Raw genomic sequence first — 21,556 nt, forward strand, 5'->3', positions numbered from 1 at the left:
GTAGCCTCCAAGGGAGTCTTGTCCAACCAGGTCCCATTCTTCACTACTTCTTACTTCAAATTTATTTCCTGCTTTGTTCAAGAAGCTCCTTGAAAGTATTTTTCTAATTTTTTTCCCTTAAACTTGGCAACAGGCTTGAAAACAGACCCTGGCTGACCTCTTTCACACTCCGCCCATCTGCCCTGTTTCTCCTATTAATTTCCTACTAGCTTTGTGTGTCACCATCCCTTGGCTGTGATGTAGGCTCTCTAGTCACCTCCCAAGACCTCTGGTGGGAGAATGGGGCACATCTCGGTGATGGCGAGACAGGGTGGGGTGAAGCTGTCTGTATTTGGCTTCCTTTCCTGAAGTCACAAGCTTTCTTCCCTTTCTCGAATTTCATTGAGTTCATCAGATCGATACCTTTTAGCTTTTGCTCTTATGATGCCCCCAGATAACACTTCTAAGAGCCATTCATGTCTTCCTTTCTTTTTTCTTTTTTTTTAAAGTATTACATTTGCTTCTCTGAGGGAGCACACATGTGCCACAGTGCAAGAGTGGAGATCAGCAGACAGCTTGCAGGAGCTGGTTCTACCCTACCACGAGTCCCAAGGAACAAAATCATTCTTAATGTTAGGCTGTCAGGCTGGACAATGAGCACCGCTGGATCTTCTCCCGGCCTTGATGCCTTTGTTTCTTTTTAAACATCTTCTCTGTCTTCATCTTCTCGAGCTTCTTTACAAAATATCATTCAGTCAGTCAGTCAGCCACACATACCTGGTCTGCTTTTTGGAATTGACAGGCTAATAACTAAGATTCCTCCTGTACTGAGTATTTACTAAGCAGCAGGCGCTGTGCTTGGGATTCACTGCCATTAAAGTTAGCACTCTGAGTGTGGCCAGCTCCGCTATCTCTGCCCTACTCAGTGATCTGTACATTTCCTGGACCATGATTTTGCTCCAAACCCTAAGACCTTAGCATTTAACCCCATGCTCATGATGGCTATGCAATACTGCCTCCCCATGGTGGGGTTAGGAAATGGACAATTGCAGTTCATGGTGAGGAACTTAACACAGTTGAGGATAGCAGAATTTCCATATATTGATATGGAAATAATGGAGTGGGGCTCCTGGGTAAGGCTTAAAATTGGGTCATTTAAAGGGCTGACTGTTGCCCACTTTAACAGAACAGAAGGTAGAAGATCAGTTACAGTTTGTCTTTAATCTGTTCTCTCTTTGATGACAGTTAACAATCACAATCACCCTAAAATTGAAAAGCCAAATGGAGCCAGTTTTGAGAGACAAAGAGGAAGCTATTAATTATACTAGGACAGCAAAAACCACACCAGGCCTCTCCTGGGCAAGCCAGGATGTTTGGTCACCTTGGTAACAAGGATCCCTAGCATCCCACAAGTGCTCAGTGATGTATCTCACTTTGCCCTGTTTGTTGTTTGACTGCTGGAGTGCTATGGCTCCAACTGGGATTGGCACACTCTCTTCTTAACTGCTTTCCAGCGTCATCTGTGAAGATGTACTTGTTTTTATGGGAGGGGTGACAGCAGATGGATCAAGATGCTGCTCATAAACTTTGCCATCCCTGGAGGCCCTTTGTACTCTAGTGGGGTTGTCCGCCAATGAGCACTGGAGGGCAATGGAAAAGATAAAGTGTGGGTAGAGAGGTTTCCTGACAAACACTAAGCATGCTTCCTTTCCATATATGTTCTGGACCACACCGCTGCTGTCAGAGGGCAGGATTTGTTTGGGCTTGAGAGACTCTAAACAAGAGAAAGATTTTTAAGTCAAGATGCAATGCAGAGGGGTGGAGGTTCTTAATTATTTGGGGGAGTGTATATGAAGCCCACAGCTAATGCCTTAAGATAAGTGGGCATGACTTAGGTGGAGATAGAGTGGATAACCGCTCCGCAGCTGAAGGGTGTGACTTAGCTGTGGAACCCACAGCCATTTCATTGTAAGGTTAAAAGGTATAGGATGTGGTAAGAAATGGAACCTGGGGACTACATGGTGACTACGGCAGTAAAAGTCCCTGGTATTTTACCAAAGCATTCACACTTGGTCATGAGAGAGCTTTACTCTGTTCAGAGTGTGTCTGAGAGGTGGGGCTTAGGGAAGTCAGTGTCAAGATTAGATGTGTGTCAAAAAACAAAACCCAAACCAAACCAAACCAAACCAAACCAAACCAACCAACTAACCAACCAACCAACCAACCAACAAACAGATTGACTTAGTGCTAGAGTTCCAAGAGACAGGTTAGATGAGGTACAAAAAGAGGTCAATTTGGGCAAGATTTCATTCTACTGGTAAAAATGGTGGAGACCTGAGCTAAGGTGATGGCCATGTGGAGAATGGGCAGACCTGGCTTATGAGACACATCACCCTCTGATACCAAAGGCACAGGAAGAGATGAGTTTCGAGGCAAATGTCCCAGATGATCACCCTTCACCTGACTCACCCCTCTGCTTCCCAGTGATACAGCCTTGTACCGCCCCTCTCCCCACTGCCCTGCCATGCCCAGACGAATATGAGTACCATTTCTTCTTTTCCTAGACAACTATTGACAGTCCCTCTGGATTGGACCTTGGCCATCTTCTTCTTCAAACTCCACCTCTTCCTGACATCTTAAGTCTTTATATTAGTATCTTTAGTCTTTATATTAACTATTATCTGCACCCACATCAATAGCTGCCCTTGGGCTAACAATATTCAAAGCTTTATTTTCAGCCCTAAGGCTCCAGGGAAGCCGCCTGCTCAGCGTCTCCACCCAAATGCCCTACATGTTCAGACTCTCCCCGTCCGTCCATGACAAGATTCTCTTGCTTTCTGAAACTTGCTTCTTCACACACAGCCTGCCAACTACTCAAGTCTTGCTCCTCAAAACAAAAAGTTTTCAGTTTCCCTTATTCTTTTGTCTCTACAAAAACAGGCAATCGATATATATATCCAATAGAGACATACACTGGCTGCCATGTTCTCAGAAACTCCCAATCTTAAAAAAAAAAGAAATTAATCACTAATCTCCAAAGTTACTGCAGGAGGGATAGAATGCAAATTCTTTCTAAGGCCTTTCCCTGTCACACCCAAAGGGTAGAGTATGTGCCACTTGGCTTTCTTGTACATTGCTTTTTTGAACGTCTGACAAGATCTCGCTCAATTGCCATATTCCTGGTCCAAAGTGAAAGCCCCTCTCCTATCAACCACACGATTCCACTAGCAGTCTCTCTTGTGTTGTCTGCTCCATGGAAACCTGAGCTCCCTGAGAACAGGACATATCTTGGGCTCTACAATTCCTAAGGCTTAGCATAGTTTCATAAATACTGAATTGAAATGACGCACCCCTGAGCCAGGAGAGATGGCACATGCCTGTGAACCCCAGGACCCCTAGCACTTCACAGAAGTTGGAGTGCCAGGAGTTGAAGTGCCAGCTTGGGTTACATGAGTTCCTGTCACAACACACACACACACACACACACACAGAGAGAGAGAGAGAGAGAGAGAGAGAGAGAGAGAGAGAGAATGGGAGAGGAAAAGAGGAAAAAGTGGAGGAAGGGGGAAGAGGAAGAAAAATAAACAGATATGATATGCCCCTTATCCTGGCCAGATGATCTCATTGCTTGGAAGATAGGGAGGAATCACTTGTTAGAGGACCACAGCATTTCTCTTGGGTTAGTTGTCACCAACAGCACCATGACCACTGATGTCATCATCACTGTTGTCCACCATGACCATTATCACCCCATCACTGCCAGCATCATGACTGCCATCATCTCTTTCACCAGCACCATTATGATCATCCCTGTCACCATCAGCCACTACGACAATCATCCCATTATCATTATCACCAACTCTGTAACCACAGCCTTTGTTATGAACTGTCACTACTACTATCACCATTCCTGTCATTATCATCACCACCATCACTCCACCACTTTCAACTCTCTCACCACTATCTCTCATATCTCCATATCACCACCATCATCCTTATCACCAGCAACATCAGCACCTCCATCTTTATCACTCATCATCTGGTATGCATTTGCCAAATGCTGGTGAAAGATTTTAATCTTTAGAACATTTCTGTGAGAATAAATTTTAATGCCCATTTTATTAAGAGAGCAAACCAAGCTTCAGAGAGATTAACTGATTTAATATCCCAAGCTCATAATGTTTGGTCAAACATTGAGTTTGAAACTGGAGTTTTCTGATTCTACATTGGCCTTCATAACCCCTATGAGTGAGGCTTGGTTTTCCCCTATCCTGCACGAAGCACACATGGTTCCTTCTGGAGTCTTGATGGGAAAGGAGCCAAGGTAGTGAGCATCATGGCTGGTCTGTGTGTGCACAACATAAGATTTGTCAACACTGATGGGCAAGAAATGGCCTTGCTGCTACACCAGCTCTGCTCCTCCACATCACATTGGCCTCTCTCATCCGAGCAAGAATTCTCCCTGGAGTTCAGTTAGGAAGGGTGTGTTGCCTTGGCTTCCATTTGTTCTCCAGCAAGGAGGAAGGCCACTGTCCACTGAGCTGAGTGCCAGCTGTTCTTGTCTTTCTGCTCAGCCTCACACTTACTGTGAGAGTGAAGGACTCACACCACAATCATCTCCGGAGTGTTCCCCAGTGAGCCTGGACCCAGGGTGGGTGGGACCCAGGGCCTTAGCACACTCCCTTCTCACTGGTCCACTTCCTCCTGACCACTGCTTCTCCTGCTCAGATGAATCCTTTCATGCTAGGAATCAACAAGCTTTTAAAAATTATTTAAATTCATTAATTAGTTTGGTTGGGGGCAGGGGGTAGGTTTTCTGAATAGCTGTCTTGTGCCCCCTGTGTAGTGCCTGCAGAGGCCAGGAAAGAGCACCAGAATTCTTAGGAGTGGGGTTACAGACGACTGTGAGCCACCATGTGGGTGCTGGGAGTCAAACCCAGCTCCTCTGCAAGAGCGCCAAGTATTCCTAACCACGAGGCTCTCCAGCCTCAAAGGCAGCAAGCTTGGTGTGTGTTGCTTTGCTTTTCAACCTTTAGCAAGGATTCTTCACAAAGTGGAGCCTCTGCTTGGTGGCTCTTGAAAATCAGTGTAGAGGCAATCTATTAATTTTTGGTTATCACAATGATCAGGAAGAGAATCATGAAATTAACAATTAATTAATGATATTTAATACCCTCATTCCTTCATAATGAAAGACTATCTCACCAAATTGCATCTCCATCAAGACACACGGGTGGGAGCCAGACACTCCAAAGTCACGCTCTGAATTGGGACAGAAGAGTTCCTCTGTGTAGGAACTCTTAACACTGTTGCCTCAGTGGAGGACGACTTCACTGGCTGTCCATCCTGTCAAATCCCCTTAGATTCCACCAACTACATACAGAGGAGTTCTTGTCCTTCCCATATACTCATGGAGCACTTAGGTGGCAGAGAACCACATCTGGCATCTCACTCCCTGTTCATGTAATCATGGTGTAGCCTGTCACTGATGTTTGCAGACTGCTCATCACCACAGCAAACACTGGATAGCCTGCCCTGACTGATTTAATGTTCTTAATACCCATGGCATTAAAGGTTTTCTCTTAAGTATGGGGGATGGGAGAAGGGAAGAATGGAAGGGCATCACCACCTCCCAGGAAGATCTGAAGTGCTATGCCAGTAGTAACTTCTGATTGATTAATATGCCCTAGATCCAGCTCCAAACTGACCCCCTCCAGACGTGTTGGCTCTGTGTCCCACTGTAGCTGCTATTCTTGCTTACGCAGGCCTGCAGACTATGTAATTATGCTTGCAGTAGAGGCTGCGAATGCCCACACGTATCTGGCATTTCTTCCCCCTAGTGTACATTCCTTCAGTCCCTTTCCACAAGGTGAGGACACATGGCCAGTTTGGACCAGTGGGCTGTGAGTGGGAGGATTTGCGTCACTTCCCTCCTCCAACATTGGTTTCCTCTGCAGCTGTCCAGGACAGCCCTGAGTGTAACCCGTGACTAGGACTCGAAGGTTACTCATTACCACAGCATAACCTAGCTTGTCTCCTGACTGATTTCATGATCTTTTGACTTCTCAATCTTTGCACCTTTCGAGGAAATAATGGGTTTGGGGTCGGCTTTACCACTTAAAGTAGTCTCGGCCTCCACTTCAGTTTCGTCACCAGTGAAGTGGCGACGGTGACTGTTCAGATGTTACAGGGACTGCAAGGGCTAAATGTACAGGCACCATTGATGCCACAGAGCCTGGCAGGGAGCCAGGCTGTGACTGCCACTTGTTATTCTCCCTGCTGTTCTAAACTTGACTTTTCCCGCCCTGCCCCAAATCCACACTGGAGCCCTCAGCTTTTGAATCCCAGAGTCCTTCTAATGTCCTCTGCCTAAAAGGCCACCGGTCCAGACAGCTTCCGGCTTCAGCCTTCTTTGCACCTCCCGAGACAGGACGTGGCATGCTGTAGGCTCTGTGCTATCCGGACTTTCATTGCTGAGCCAAGAGCTTCAATCACTTTGATCGCTATTGCGAACATATCTATGCCAAGTACATGAAAAGAATAAGCCAAGTGTAATGGAAGAAGTCGAATGACTTTTTCAATGAGAACCTGGCATGTCTAAAAAACATGTCAAAATGTCCAAATATCCTCTTTTTCTTGAGTTATGGAATAATTCAATTAGTACAAGTGACTAAGTCTGGTCTCTTGTTCTGACACCCAAAACCCATTTATGTTAGCATAACACATAAAGCAAGTCTAATCTGCATTTGTGTGTCAGCACTGTCGTCCAAGGGATGCCAGAGTTTGTCCCTAGCATGCTAGGAGATGATTATAGGTTATAATTATAGGTCAGATGCCTTCTTCCAGCCCCCTGGACTCTATTCTCAGCGTAACTCTGAGCTTTCCCAGGTCTCCAGAGTTAAGAATAGTAGAGATAAAGTATTCACCCAGACAGAAACACAAAACAAACGCTTTCATTGTTCTTAGTTTTCGTCTACACACTGAGCCTTCCTATTTGCAGGCAGTCTTACCAACTGATAGGCCCTCTTCAAACCTGGAACCAAACTGCTGGAACATTTGAACAAAGTGACATCCTGGCCCTGCAGAGAAGTCCATCCTGGTGTCTTTTAAGGTTACTGTCTCGCTTGTCCAAGGTATGCTCTAGTGCACCCTGCTCCCCTCTCTTGGCACTTGCTTTACATTCTCCTTCCTCTAAAGGACCTTCCAAGGCATTTCAGAAAGCAAGCTACATCTGTGTGCCTTGACACATCTGCAAGCTTAAATTTCTCTTTTCTGTCAAATTCAATCTGAACAAGCTACTAACTCATTGGACCTTTAAGTGCAGAATACAGATCACACCCCAGAGTGTGAATCACCAGCCCCAGGTCTCTGGGAGGTGGGAAGGGGTGTTGGCAGGAGCGTGAAGAATTCCCTACCAGCAGCAACTGATGAACGGTGGTCTAGCAGCTGCTCCGTAAATTAAGCAGTCTTAACTGCTTGGGTTCCATGATTTACTGAAACTCTGGTGCAAGGATTTTCAATTCCTGGAACCCACTGGATCTCACTGGCTGCACCTGGAACCCACTGGATCTCACTGGCTGCACCTGGAATTCACTGGATCTCACTGGCTGCACCTGGAACCCACTGGATCTCACTGGCTGCACCTGGAACCCACTGGATCTCACTGGCTGCACTGTTGTGTGCTTCCTATTACAGCCCAATGGTGCTGGGTAGAGATGAGCAGAAGGGACCAGGCTGGGAGTCGCGAGCAGGAAAGTCCTGCTCTGTTGCTCTGCCAGGATCTAGTTGTGATTCTGGGCAGTTCTAACTCAGGGGGATAGTGAACAAAACTTCCTACCATCTACAGACTAGGGATCAACCTGTCTACCACTCCAGACAGTGCTCCTCTGTCCCTTGTGAAAGCATGTGGGTCTGAGAAGCTCACTGAACTTCATACTCTCAAAATTTCCTGTGTAAGTTAGCTGTTAGAAATCCAGGTCTCTTCCAGGAAAACAATGCTCTACCTAGTGAAGTTCCAGTGTAGGATGACAAGCATCACTCTGCATCCATTACTCATGTGTCCATGTCCCTGGGGTGCCACACTCCCTCACAGCCCTGCAGATGAGTACCACCTTGGAATGCCCAATGGACGCTTGAGAAAGCGAGCTTCCTTTGTTTGGGGGAAAAGAGATAGAGACACTGGCTGAACAAAAAGTAAGTCTTGCCCTGTAGCCCCCACCCTTCACCCCGTGGTCTCTCTCAGTGTTCTGCTGTTGAAGTCTTCATGGCACATGTATCATGGCCAGCACTTCCCTGAGACCGGAGTTGGAAAATTCTCCATCTCCTTCTATATAAAGAAAATTAATACGTGGCATGAAAAGGACCCTGCCAGGAAAGAACAGTGTATCCATGTCCATGGTGGGTCCTGGAGATTCACAGTAGACTCAAGAGAGACTCCGCTGTTCTTCTCTAGATGGGGCCTTCCAAGGCTGACTTTTCAAATCCCTGATTGAATTCCCAGCAAACTACTCTTCCCAACTCTAACCAGAAAAGCATGTTTATATAAACATGAAATTCCATCAGTGTAGAGCCCTGTGCGGCCCAGTTGCCAGAGCTCTTAATAACGCCCTATTGTGTTACTGTGGCGTTCTAGGTTATCATTATACGGTCTTTGCTCCTGGTTGAGAAAACATGACGTTCCATTAACTATATAATCTGGGCTCTCTCCAGGCCAGAGATACATCCTGCTTAGAGCTGAAATGAGCCGAGCTTTAAAAGTGCCCCTGTCTGCAGGAGGCAAGGGCATTGCAGAGGTGGGGAGAGTAGCCACAGACTCCTTCCCTGTGGCCACTGTTCTGCCTGTAGCCAGCACCCCAGCAGCCAAGGGTCTCTGAGGCCCAAACACAAACCCAGTCAGCATTCTTTCCCTTCCCACTTTGCTGCGGTCGTGTGATGCACAGCAGTGTCTGGGGAGTTCCTTTCCAGGACACAGGACTTTGTCTGCAGGGACTCCCTGCCGCCTGTTTGCCATGCCTGCCTAGTGGCCCATCCTCCAGCTCTGCACTTAGAAGTCACATGGACTCGCCATGGTTGTAGGTGCAAGCTGGAGGTGTGCATACGATGTAGACATGCTAGCAAGCTTTCATTCAGCTCAAAAATACCCAAGAAAGACAATGATAGGAAGTCGGAGAGGCTTATGATTAAGTGTGAAGTGGGGAGGGGGGACTGCTTTCTTAATAGTGAGGGGCTGAGAACTCAGTCCATCTACCACAGTCCCTCTCCACACAGTCCTTAAGAAGTCAAAATCACATTTTGTTGAACATAAAACCGGTATGTTTACTGTAGGGAAATTTGGAAATTCAGAAGTTAAAACTATTAGCTTCCGGAGAGGAATGCTATCCTAATAGTAAGTAATCACACAATCACACACACACCACACACATACCACACACACACACACACACACCACACACACACCACACACACACACACACACACACACACACACACACACACACACACACACCACACACACACACCACACACACACACATACACACACATACTCACACACACATACACACACACACATACTCACACACACATACACACACACACACACATACTCACACACACATACTCACACACACACACACACACCACACACACTCACACTCCACACACACACACACACACACACACACCACACACACACACACACACACACCACACACACTCACACACCATACACACTCACACACCACACACACACACCACACACACACACACACCACACACACACACACACCACACACTCACACACCACACACACTCACACACCACACACACTCACACACCACACACACACACACCACACACACACACCACACACACACACACACACAGACACAGACACACACAGACACACACAGACACACACAGACACACACACACTGGTATCAGCTTTGTTTTGCTCTGTTCTCAAACAGAATCGAGTTACTTAGCTCAGGTTGGCCTTGGTCTCCCAAGTGTTGGCATCAAGCCTAGCCTCACTCCTTACAAAGGTGGAATGCACATGATGTTTGGAAACATAATAGTATAAGTATTATCTATTTCTCCTAAAATAACTTGCAAACATACACAATCTGCAATGAGCGTACAGTACTCTGCATATTTCATGTCTTACTTAAATCCCATTGTTGGACATTTAGGTAATTCTCAGCTTTTTATTGTAAATAGCACTACCATAGACTCCCAGTAAGGGAGTCTTTTTCTAATGCATTTTTCCCCCTTAAGATAAAGACGTGTTGGATGAAACAGAAGAACCTTCGCCGTGTTAAGAGCACACGATGCTTTCTGCCGATGCATCTTCTCATCTGCACGACTCATGTGGCAGCCACATGTGACTATTTAATTTAAACAAAATTAAAAGTTCACGTCCTCATTTGCACGGGGGGGGGGGGGCACATACGGCAAGTAGCTACTGTTCTGGTTAGCAGGAACATGAAGCACTTCTGACCTTCTAGAAAACTCTACCATGCAGTTCAAGTCCACAAAGAATACCAGTTCACACTGCCCTGAGCAAGACAGGACACAGGTGGCCACTGCTGCACACTGAAATGCCTTAAAAGCCTCTGCCACACAATACACACTGTCCCCTCACGTCCCCACCTCTTTAAATGCTAATGAGTCAGACTCTTTCTGTTCAAATATTAGCTTTAACATATAGTTTTCTTTGGAAATTAAGACATCATAAAGCTATTTTCTAATTAGCTTTTCCACCCCAAGACCAGCCCTTCAGAGAGTAAATTAGGCTGCAAAAGCTTTAGCAACTTGTTGTATCTCACTTGTGCTATCTGCATGCCCAGAAGATCACAGAGCTTATGTATTCAACCCCCCCCCCCCGCCACCGTCCCCTGATAGTCTTCTTCCTAGCTTCTGTGTCCTTGTCACTCTCTATAAGATGTAAGCCTAAGGTTACACGGATAGTCCTTGTCCACATACTCTTTGAACTTTTCCAAACCGTTTTCAGGGATGTGCCTTCTAGTACAGTTAAATTTTTGCAGAGAAAGCATGTCTTCACTATTTTTTTCCAAAATAAATAAATAAATAAAATAAAATCTAGCTTTTGACTTAGTTGTGTCCCCTTCAGAAATGATCCAAAGATGATTCTACTGAATCCCTTCCATCACCTGAAGAAATTCCATTTATAAGTTGGACCAAAATATTCAGTCCAAATTATAGATTTAGGCCACCAGGTTATGCTCACAGCACCAAGGCAGTCCTCGGTCTGGGGAAATGATGCTTTTGTTTGTTCAAGTTGCCCCGTGGGTCTCTTGGGATTTCTTGGGCTATGGCTTTTGTTGGTGTTGTTTGGTTGTCTTTTGAGACAGTCTCAGGCAACCCTGGTTGGCGTCAAACTCCTTGCGTAGCCTAGGAGCCCAGAATCACCTTGACCTCCTCCCAACTGCAGGGCTTCCAGGCATGCACCACCTCCATCACAGTGAGTTTATGGGGTTTGTGGTGCTAGGGCTTATACGTTCTATAGCATCCTGCTGACTGAGGCACAGATCCAGCCCCCAAGTCCCCTTAGAGGGGCACAATGGGGAGCACCTTTGCCTCCAGACACAGTCCCAGAGGCTCCCCAACGCAGGGGCTCCAGTTCCCACCTGCTAAAGGCACAAAAGATTTTCCATTTCTTAGCCCAGCCCTGAATTTTCAGTATCCACCTTCTCGTAAATCTGTAAGAAAGAGACCTCGCTTTTTAATCCAAAGTACCTGGAGCTCAAAACAGCCTCTACGGAAAAAAATCAAGCCCCAGCAGCAACTGTGAAGCACATTTGGTGTCCAGCGGCCAGCTTATTTTTCAGGACTCTTGTTCCAAGTCCCAAATACTTTCCAGTCTGTGAAATTCACCTCCCTACCACTGTAGCTGCAAGCGCCTCTCCTGGCACTGGCACAGATCTAAGGAGCCCGGATCTTGAGGCACTTTTTATTGTTGTAGCCGCTTTTCAGCAGAGCGCATGAAGCTTACTTGAGTAACTGTGGCTTTGGCAAACCCTGTGGGGATCTGGAAAGTGTCGAACTGGACTTAACTCAGTTCTTCCTTAAGCAAAGTTCCTTTTAGTAAGGAGTAATCTTGCTGGTTTCCCTGGCAGCCCATCAGTCAAAAACCATCAGCCCAAATTGATCTACACCTCAGTTCTGAAGGCAAGGGGTGCTGGAGACATTTGCCAGCATTTGAAAGCATTTTTAGTTAACACCAATCAGGCGGAAGAGTGGCCTTGTGGCTGGCTTCTGTCTATAGGGTAGGGGGCAGAAATGGTGCTTAGAGCCCTTAAGCGGATGGTGAAGTCTGCACAAAAACTAGTTGGAACCCCAGAGGTGGAGAATCCGTGCCTTGGACTTCCACAAGTGCCCCGGGTCAACAGGCATCATGCCATGGAGAACAAAGACTGCATTTTTACATTTTGTAAAAAGAGGTGGCTAATTTTGAAGAATACCCACGTCTCCAACTTTGGAAGTGTCTGCAAATTCTACTTCTGGTTGCAATTCCTTCTCCCAAGATTGGAAAGCAATAAGACAAATAGAGCCAACTGCATCCTCCCTGGACTCGCAAGCTCCGGGCCAGAGACAGCAAAGAAAGCAGGCTAAGCATTTCAGACGCCCCGCAGTTGAGGACCGGCGGCCAGCTGTGGTGCGCCCTAGGGACCGCCCGCCCCAGAGCAGCATCCTCCAGGCACTTACTTGTCCAGGATGAAGTAGAGGTCGAATCCTCCGTAGCAAGCTGGTCCCCCATCCTCGCGGCGGCCCCCGTGTCCGGCGCACACGAGCACGAGTGCAGCCACGCAGAGTCCCCGCAGGCCCGCACCCAGGCGCCCCGCGCGGTCCATGCTGCAGCCGGAGCGCTGGCCTCGCTGGCGTCCGTGTGACATCAGGGGCGCGCCATACGCGGCCTGGGCTCCGGTCAGGTCCCCCGGCTCTCAGCAAACGCCCGGAAGCAATTGTTCAGAGAAGTTCAAGGATTTCGCTTTGGTTTCCGCTGGTTCTGAGCCCGGGTTTCGAGTTTCAGGGACCCAGGGCGTTCTGCTGTGTGGAGCTGCCGGGATAGGGCCACCAGGCCGCTCCCAGGCTGCGCTTGAAGCTTTGCAGTCGAAGCAGTTCCGTCCCGATGGCTCTTTGTCCTAGATTTTAAGTATGATGGGGTGGGTTTTCAAATTGTTCTTGGTTGGGGCAGTGCGGTGTCTTTGCTCCCTCCCTCCCTTCTTTTTTTTTTTTTTTTTTTTTTTTTTTTTTTTGGAAAAAGTCTAAAGAGTGCCATCTTGTGGCCAAGGGCGGCGAAAATGTTGGGGTCCCCTAGACCTTGGCTGGGGCGGAATTGGGTGGGGACTTTTGGCAGGGGATAAATCTTAAGAGTTTTCAGGTGAGGTGCACGCCTTTAATTAATCCTTCCTTTTCGTCTCCTTTCTTAACTTTTCCACGGCCAGGTCTTCATCCTCTCTAACCATCCCCCAACCCCCATGCCTTCTTTCTGTTTTGCTCTTCTGTATCTGCGGATACAGTCCCTGTAAACATTTGATGAAAACTCATTTCCTTCGAGCAGGGTGACTCCAACTCCAGGCCAGGACTTTGCAAACAGGAGCCTTTGTGCAAATGAAGCACAAGGCTTGATCTTACATAGTTTTACTGCAGATCACAAAGGGCTCTGGTTAAAATCTGCACAGACAATGCCACCGAATGTAGTTGTTGAGGTTTGGAACAGCCAAGGCATCTAGATTGTCCGCATCTCCACGTTTTAGGGAGTCTTGTGGTAACACCAACCCTGGTGACTTGTTTGAGGATTAACTGTTCACTGCTAATTCTCCAGTGCCTGCTAAGCCTTCAGGTGACTGCAGCCTCTGACACCCAAGCAGGCACCTGACCTGGCCCTCCTCTGACTCCCAACCTTGGAAAGCAGGCAGCAGTGTTTGCCTGTGCTCTGAGCTGCTGGCTTGGGGGTGGTTTGTTACTCAATCACAGGTAACTAATACATGCCTGTTATTAATTTAAACACTGGAGAATTTCTGTAGGAAGAAAGTTGATTTAACAGTTTTCCAGGCATGCTTGTTCATAAAATTGTCTTCAGGTAACACCTACTAGCACCCACATTTTTGAAGTTGCTGTTTGCAGGAAAAAAAAAATAATTAGGAGAAGTAAAAATACTCAAACTGACTACAGTTGCTTTTTCTATAATTTTTTTACTGCCTCAAACAAGGAAAACCCATCTTGGCCCCACTAAGCTCTGTGATAAGAAAGAGGAGGGGATCTCTACAGAAGCCAGCTGGACCAATGAAGGCTGGAAAACTAGGGGGTGAGGGGCACTGGTCCAGGACAAGGAGGAACTTGGGGACAGTGTAATAAAGGAAGTGATCTGAGCCTGGAGGATAGGGTTTACATGTCCCTACAGGGAAGCAAGGGACAGGAGAAGCTAGCAGTTCAGAACATCTCATTCTCATGTCCTGGGTGTCCTCTGAGCTCTTTAAGAGTTTGGGTGGCAGAGAAATGCCTTGAGAATATTATGGGGTGGGATTGGGGGTGGTCTAGAAGGTCTGCCTGGGAGAGAGCAAAAGGTCGCTGATAGAGCTCCCTAAGGCCAAAACCCACCATTGCATAGAACAGGTAGAGGCTTAGGTTCCAGAATGGGCAATTTCATTCAAAATGTTTACAGAGAAGTGAGGATTGTAGAAGAGTGTGCCCCCCTCCCCCCACACACACCTTAGGATAAATGTGGCCCTAGAGAGGGCAGAGAAGTAGCTGGAGTCATTCGGGTATTGGAGTGTACTAGCTACCATGCCTCTCTGTCAAGATTATGCAGAGGCCTTTTGATCCAAGAGGATCATCTCCAGCTTGCTGCTGCTGCTCCATTCTCTTCTTCCTTCCCTTCTTCTCCTCTGCCTCTTCCTCCTTCTCCTCCTCCTTTTCTTCTTCCTCCTCTTCCTTCTCCTTCTCTTCCTCCTCATCCTCTTCTTCTCGATCCTCCTCCCCCAGCTACACAAGTAAAAGCTAGGGTGTGAAAGGGTCTCAACAGTCCACGTATTGTGGGCATCAGGAGAATAAGCCCTGGGAAACCTCCATTTACCATTTGACATTAACAAATTGTCAGTTTTACAGTGAGAGGAGGAAGTGATTCAATCCTGTGCTGTGCCAGGTCACAAAAGAACAAGGAGACAGTTTTTGACTATTCGGACGTTTTGTCTGACATAGGAAAACTACTTAAGGATTCTAGAAATCTCCAGTCTTTGTTTTTCAAGAGATTAGAGAAATTGCCTTCAGACTGCAGTGGCAGCTTCTCACTGACCCACTCCCTGTGGACTCCTTCCTCCCATGATGCTTCAGCCAAGTTGTCAGACACCTGCTAGGTGCTTCATCACTCTCTCATGTTGCTATGTAATCTTCCCAGAATCTCACTGGGTACCAACATGCTACTTGGATTATTGACAAAGGCTCTAAGAAGGACTCCAGACAGTACAGACAGAATAAAATTTAGATTGTTTCTCTTATAGATAGTTGCCAACAATGTAGACAATTCTAACACATTCATGTCACATTCATGTCACCTAAGCCCACTATTTATAGGTTCTCACTAGTCCCTGGACCACACACTTTGTGCAGAAGGGTCAGGAGAATATTTATCAGAAACAACTTATCTTCTGGAACAACAGAATTCTGAAGAATCTGAGCCATATTGGCTTTGGTGGTGGGATAAACAAAAGTACTAACAATCAAGCAAAGTCCAAGCTCTGAAGCTACAGGAAGACGCCATGAGGGCATCCCAGAGGCCAGACAATCTACAGCTTCAGCCCAGAAATGGTCAGAAATGTTCAACTCAGGAACATTAATACTTGCCCGCCCCCAAGCCAAGCTGAGTCTAGCTTCAAGGAAGTGTGATATAAAATAGCTTATGGTTCAAGCCAATGCACCAGCCCAAAGCCCTCTTAGCAGCCTTTGCAATGCAGAGACGAAACCCACTTAAGAAGGAATGTCACTCAACTATGACTAATCCAGAGCCCTCCAAAGAATAAGCTCATATGGTAGATGGGTCAATTATAAGCCCCAAACAGAACCTACTGAATCTGATTCACAAGCTAGCTCTGCTAGGGTCACATACTATCTACATTAATCTTGGTTTTCTCACCACTTGGGACAAACAAAGCAACAAGGGGGTCTTTAAATAGGAAGGGATCCTATCTCTAATGGTGGCAAGGACTTGCAACAACTGCTCACATTACATCTAGGGTTAGGAAGGAGAAAGCAATGGATGCCACAGGAGCACAGCTGGAGCCCCAGCCTGTGGAATGCTATCACCTACTGTCAAGGTAGGTAGTAACTGTCAATGCCACTACCTACTGCCTTCCTACTTCAACTGACCTAATATAAAAACTCCCTCACAGGCACGATCAAAGGTTTAACTACCAGGTAATTCTGAATCCTGTAATGTCAGCCATCACTATTAACCCAGCCTTCTGAAGAACTCATTCTTTGGCCTTTGCTATGCTAATAATTTATTTCATGAAGAACAGAGACTAGACCAGTGAAACTCAGAAACTGAAATGGGTCAGTACAGTCTGGGTTTCTGACAAGTCTGGAGCTCAAATACACACAATGGATAGCTATCTTAGATAAGCTAAAGCCAACACAAAGCCAGTCACAGACCAGGTCAGTTCAATGCTAATTCTGTTCAACTCTGGCATATTTAAGAGTCATCCTCACAGATTGCAGACCAGTTTACAATTGATGATAGCAGGGAAAACCTCTCCAGATCCGTCAAGCCCAAAATTGTTCTGATCCTTCCAATGACCACTGTAGTGGGGTATCCACCAGAGAAGACTACTTGGACATGGGTTCAAGCCTTTAGGAAGTCTTAATTGGCCTGCTGGCCACTATACTCTGTGTTCAGGATGTCAGTGCAGTCCTAAGACTTTCTCAGGATGAGCTTGTAATCACAGAAAACCATATCCTCTGCTAACACACTTCAGTAAGAGCAGTTAGCCAAAAACAGACTGCAGAAGCCAAAAGGCAAGGTTAGTCCATTTAGAGACGTTTCCAGAACTGTGGACTTTGATGGATTAGGTCTTTGTTCTCGTATTTGCAGGCGGTGCTGCCTATGTGCTGGGTTCCAAGGCCTGCATGGTATTTCCATCATGGCGTCTGTTGTGCTAAGGTCTGGGAACCCATTATATCATCTTCTAAAGTACATGCAAGTGGCCCTCCGAGTGTGTGGGCAAGTGGTGCATGTGTGGATGGGCGTGGTGAAGGATGCTTGCCACTGTGGAACAACTCCAAGAACATCTTCAAGGTACAGATATCTATAGAACACTAGAAATGAATATAGGGATTTGAGGGGAACAAATGGTGGTGGCCTGTTTTGCTTCTTTCCTCGTCTGATTTCCTCTTCTTTGATGAAAGCTATCAAAACATGCAGAATTAATGTCCATTCTCCGAAACTGGTCAGAGTGACCTGCAAGTTAGTAACAGAATCTCAAACTAAGCTGTCAGGGCAAAGTAAGTTCCACCCATTCTAATTAGCTGACTGTGGAAGTTCCTTGGTCTACCCTTAGTGCAATTTCCAGCTGCATAGTAGAGAATAATGATATTGTCGACCTCGCTGAGTTGTTCAGTAGTTCCACAAGATAGCCCCAGGAAACACTCACTGGCTTTTGGATTTTATTGCTGTTGGAAGACTCTGGAAAATTGCACTTGAATTTCTCCTGGGAGTAAGCAGATCAGGTGATTTTTCTGATCGTGAATCAAAGCTCACTTTGTGTATAGGCTATTCATATTATCAACTTGTAAAAATGCAAAGATGAAGACTTTGGCTTGTCCAGGAAGGACTCGGAATTGGTGGTTTCCTAGGATGCATGTAGGAAACAAATAGAAAACACAGCCAGGCTATCAGTAATCCAATGGCAAAGGCTCTATTTGTAGAGCCAAGAATGTCCAATAGCTGAGCTCCAGTGGGATGTCTGAGTGCAGTCCAGGACCAGAGATGCCCCTCTCTGCTGCTTAATTTATTATTATTATTATTTCTCTCTGTGTGGTATTTGTATATGTGTGGTATGTGTGTGTATATGTGCTTTGTGTATATGTGTATGTGGGCTCTGTACGTGTGTGTCTGTGTGTGTGATGGGGTGAGGAATATGCATGCTATAACATATACATGAAGGTCAGAGAAAAACTTTGTAAACTCTGTTCTCTCACCTTTGTATGAGTTTTAAGATCCAATTCAGGTCTTCACGCTTGTTTGGCAAGTGTTTTTATCCACTGAACCATCTCTGCTGGTCCTTTTTCTGGTTCTTGAGATGTATCAATCCATTCCAAAAGCACAGATTGGGGTGGGGGTGGATCTGGGAAGAGTTGGGGGAAGACGTGAAAGGCCAATAGGATCAAAATATATGATATATATATATATATATATATATATGTGTGTGTGTGTGTGTGTGTGTGTGTGTGTGTGTGTGTGTGTGTATATGAAGCTCTCAAAAAGTCAAGAAAATGTTAATAGTAAGTTACTTACTATTCATTCTTATTAACTTGTTCATTGGTTCAAATACTTTACAGATATCTACAGTGTTGGCTCATCTTCATGATCAACTTGACTAGATTTGGAACCACCTGGGAGACAAACATTTGGTAGTGACTGTGAGAGTTTCTAGAGAGTTAACTGAAGAGAAAAGACCCAACCTAAACATAGGCTGGGAGCCAAGGCTGAATAAAGGGGAAGGGAGCCAGAAAGCCTGATGAGTGCCAGTGCTTATCTCTCTGCTTCCTGGTGGAATGTGAGCAGTGCCTCCCAGCGCTGCCTCCATCTCCTCCCCACCACCTTGACTGTATCCTCAAACTGAGAGACACAAGAAACTTTCTCCAGGTTGCTTTCTCAGTATTTTTTGTTATAAGAATTGAGAAAAAGTAACAATAGATATATTGTATTTGAATGAGGGAATCTGACTTAGCTTGGACTTCCACAGAGATTATTGGGAGACAGAAATGTATAACCAGTATTAGCACATTTGATTTTTATCCTCTCTTTGAGAAGAAACTCAACATGTCCTTTCTACCCCATGACAAGTCCAAGAGAATAATAACATCTTCGGTAACACATCACTAGGACGACTTGTTAAGAGGTGAATAAAGAAAACACAAACATCTCTTTCTGTTCTAATAAACTCCCTTGCACTAAGAGACCTAAGAGTGATCTTGAAGGAACCCATGGCGATAAGAACAAACTGTGGGCTATATAAACTGCCTCCAGCTTGGATGAAAGATCCAGGATGCTCATCCCTACTCCTAGCCCATTAGGACTCATCAGAGCACAGGGGTGTGTGAACTGAGCTATATCTAATGAAATTTGCATTTCTCTGATATATTTGCTCTGAGTATTGAGCCCCTTGGGAACTGCTTGAGAGTAGCAAGAAGTGGGGCAGATTTTTTTCAGAGATAAGGAAATGTGTGCCCAACCAAGATCGGTATCTAAGAGGGTGGCTCATCCTGGATCCTCATACGTGGCCTTTCCTATGGCCAAAGTAAAAGCCAAGAAACCACTTGTCACCTATGAAGCACGAGGGTCAGCAAGTTTTCTGAGTAGGGACCAATTCTGAAGCCAGAGAAAACTTGTCAAATAGAAAACTCCAGGCATGGAGGGGACTGTGTTCTTCTCCCCCATGGAATTTCTCATCATGGGTGATCGCTGTGAAATCTTAACTGTGTTATAAATTTAAGCTCTTAAATTATTCCTTATGCCCAAAGAAAACAGTGGAGTCAATGAGTAAACATATAATGAAAGCCAAAGGGAATTATTATCTTTGGGTTGAAATAGATGATACACTCAATGGAATTATTACAAATCCAAGAGCCAATAAGGAAGAAATAAAGACCCATAGTCAGAAAACCGCCCCAAGGCAGAAGGAAAATCTTGGGTGGTAGATAAGGAGGAGCCATAATTAAATGTTTGGATAGAAACTTACAATGCAGAAGCATCATGGGAATTCATTACATACTTCCTAAGTAACGGGGATCACTTACAGCACAGTTGTTGACCGTGCACTCAATTCAGGAACTGTGGGAAAGAGAGGAGGGGAAGAAAACCCTCGAAGCCCGGCAAAGCAGTGGATATTTTTGGACTGATTTCCCCACATGTTGATAGTCCCCCATAAATCATGTTTTCCTAACACAGAACTGTTACAATTACATTTTCTAGTCCCCGTTGCTCTCCAGTCTTGTTGTATGAACTGTAGTATGGCTATGCCCCCCACTTGGATGACTTGACCTTGCTCTGAGATGTACCTTCATAAATTTTTTCTTTAAAGTTTCTGATATATTCTCCCTTCCTAGTACCTAATACTACAGCTTTCTATTTAATTATAGAATTATAATGCAGAAAAGAGCTGTGTGCGTTTTCTCTTCCGAAGCATCATGTGGACAGAAGAGCCTTAGAAGCCGTGACTTGTGGGAACTGGGGTTATGTGCCTGCCTAAATGCCACCCTGGGTATTAAAAAGAGGTAAACAATGAAACAAGCAAAGCAAAGCTGGGGCAGAGGGAGGAAACTTGGAGAACAGCAATGGTTTTAAAGAGCTTGGCGTTTCTAGGAGAAGACAGCCATGTGCTCTAATCGGACCACAGAGGCAGAGCACTGAAACATCTTCTTTAGCTTTAGCAACTAGAAAATCTTTGGTGATTTTTTAATGAATTATGAAAATATAGTGACTTGTTGGAGAGAAACTGACACTTCAGCTGATGTAAACCAACATGCAGCCTCAGGGAAAGGCGGAGTGATAATTGGTTTAAATACCATCTTGCCACAACCCAGAATGACCTGAGCAGGAATCCTTAACTGAGCGATTGTCTTTATCTGGTTGGTCTGTGGGAGGAACTGTGGGGCACTGACTTGATTGTTAATTGATTTAGGAAGGTCTGGCCCACCGTGGGCAGCACTATTCTCTAGGCAGGTGGTCCCTGAACTGTATAAGAAAGCCAGCTAAGCATGAGCCTGAGCAATCTACCAAGCTCCATCATGGTATCTGCTTGACTTCCTGCCCTGATAACCCTCAGTATTAACCTTTGACCTGGAAATGTAAGCCAGACAAACCCTTTCCTCTCGTGTTGTTTTTGTGAGTTTCATTGCTTTTACTGTCCCTACTTTGGTTTTAGTGAGATTCTGAGAACAAAGTTAGATGTGGTCTACTCACCATCTGTTCCAGTGAGAAGCTTTGGGCAGACTCTTCAGTGCCCCTCACCTGAGAAGGGCAGAGTCTCTTCCCTGCATCTCTACTTTAGCTCACAAGATGGTAGATGTGATACAAACAGGGATTGGAGATGTGACTGGAAGGTTGACCACGCTCCCTGTCCTTACCCTAAGAAGGGCTTCTCTATTAGGGTGTGATATCTCCTCTACCTGGAGCCCAGAATGGGCTCGTGGAGCAGAATGGAGCCAGCTGGGCTCCTGAACTGAAGAAGAGAAGTTCAGCCACTCCCAGCTTCAGTCTGGCAGCTCCTGGCTAGCTGACCAATAGCCCGGTAGAAAATGCTTGCTCTTGGATAGTGCCGAGAGCCCAGGATGGCTT

At 45.8% G+C, this 21,556-nt stretch overlaps 1 protein-coding gene and 1 long non-coding RNA gene across 3 annotated transcripts in view; both read right to left on the reverse strand.

Annotated features, from left to right (window-relative positions):
- The window catches only part of Antxr1 (anthrax toxin receptor 1), a 201,957-nt gene extending 188,739 nt beyond the window's left edge, over window positions 1–13,218 (reverse strand). Inside the window, exon 1 of one of the 2 annotated variants that reach the window (NM_054041.2) lies at window positions 12,706–13,184. In NM_054041.2, coding sequence (NP_473382.1) covers window positions 12,706–12,851 — 146 coding nt within the window. In that variant the 5' untranslated portion in view covers window positions 12,852–13,184. Of the gene's footprint in view, window positions 1–12,705 lie in introns of both variants that reach the window. The other variant, XM_006506564.2, reaches the window with a different exon arrangement.
- Gm34090 lies at window positions 476–9,445 on the reverse strand. The gene is made up of 2 exons (XR_001785289.1): window positions 7,593–9,445; window positions 476–7,502 (listed from the first exon to the last, which is right to left on the reverse strand). It is a non-coding gene; the product is annotated as a predicted gene, 34090 (long non-coding RNA).
- Window positions 13,219–21,556: the final 8,338 nt, after the last annotated feature.

Source organism: Mus musculus, chromosome 6, assembly GCF_000001635.26.
Source record: "Mus musculus strain C57BL/6J chromosome 6, GRCm38.p6 C57BL/6J".
NCBI lineage: Eukaryota > Metazoa > Chordata > Mammalia > Rodentia > Muridae > Mus > Mus musculus.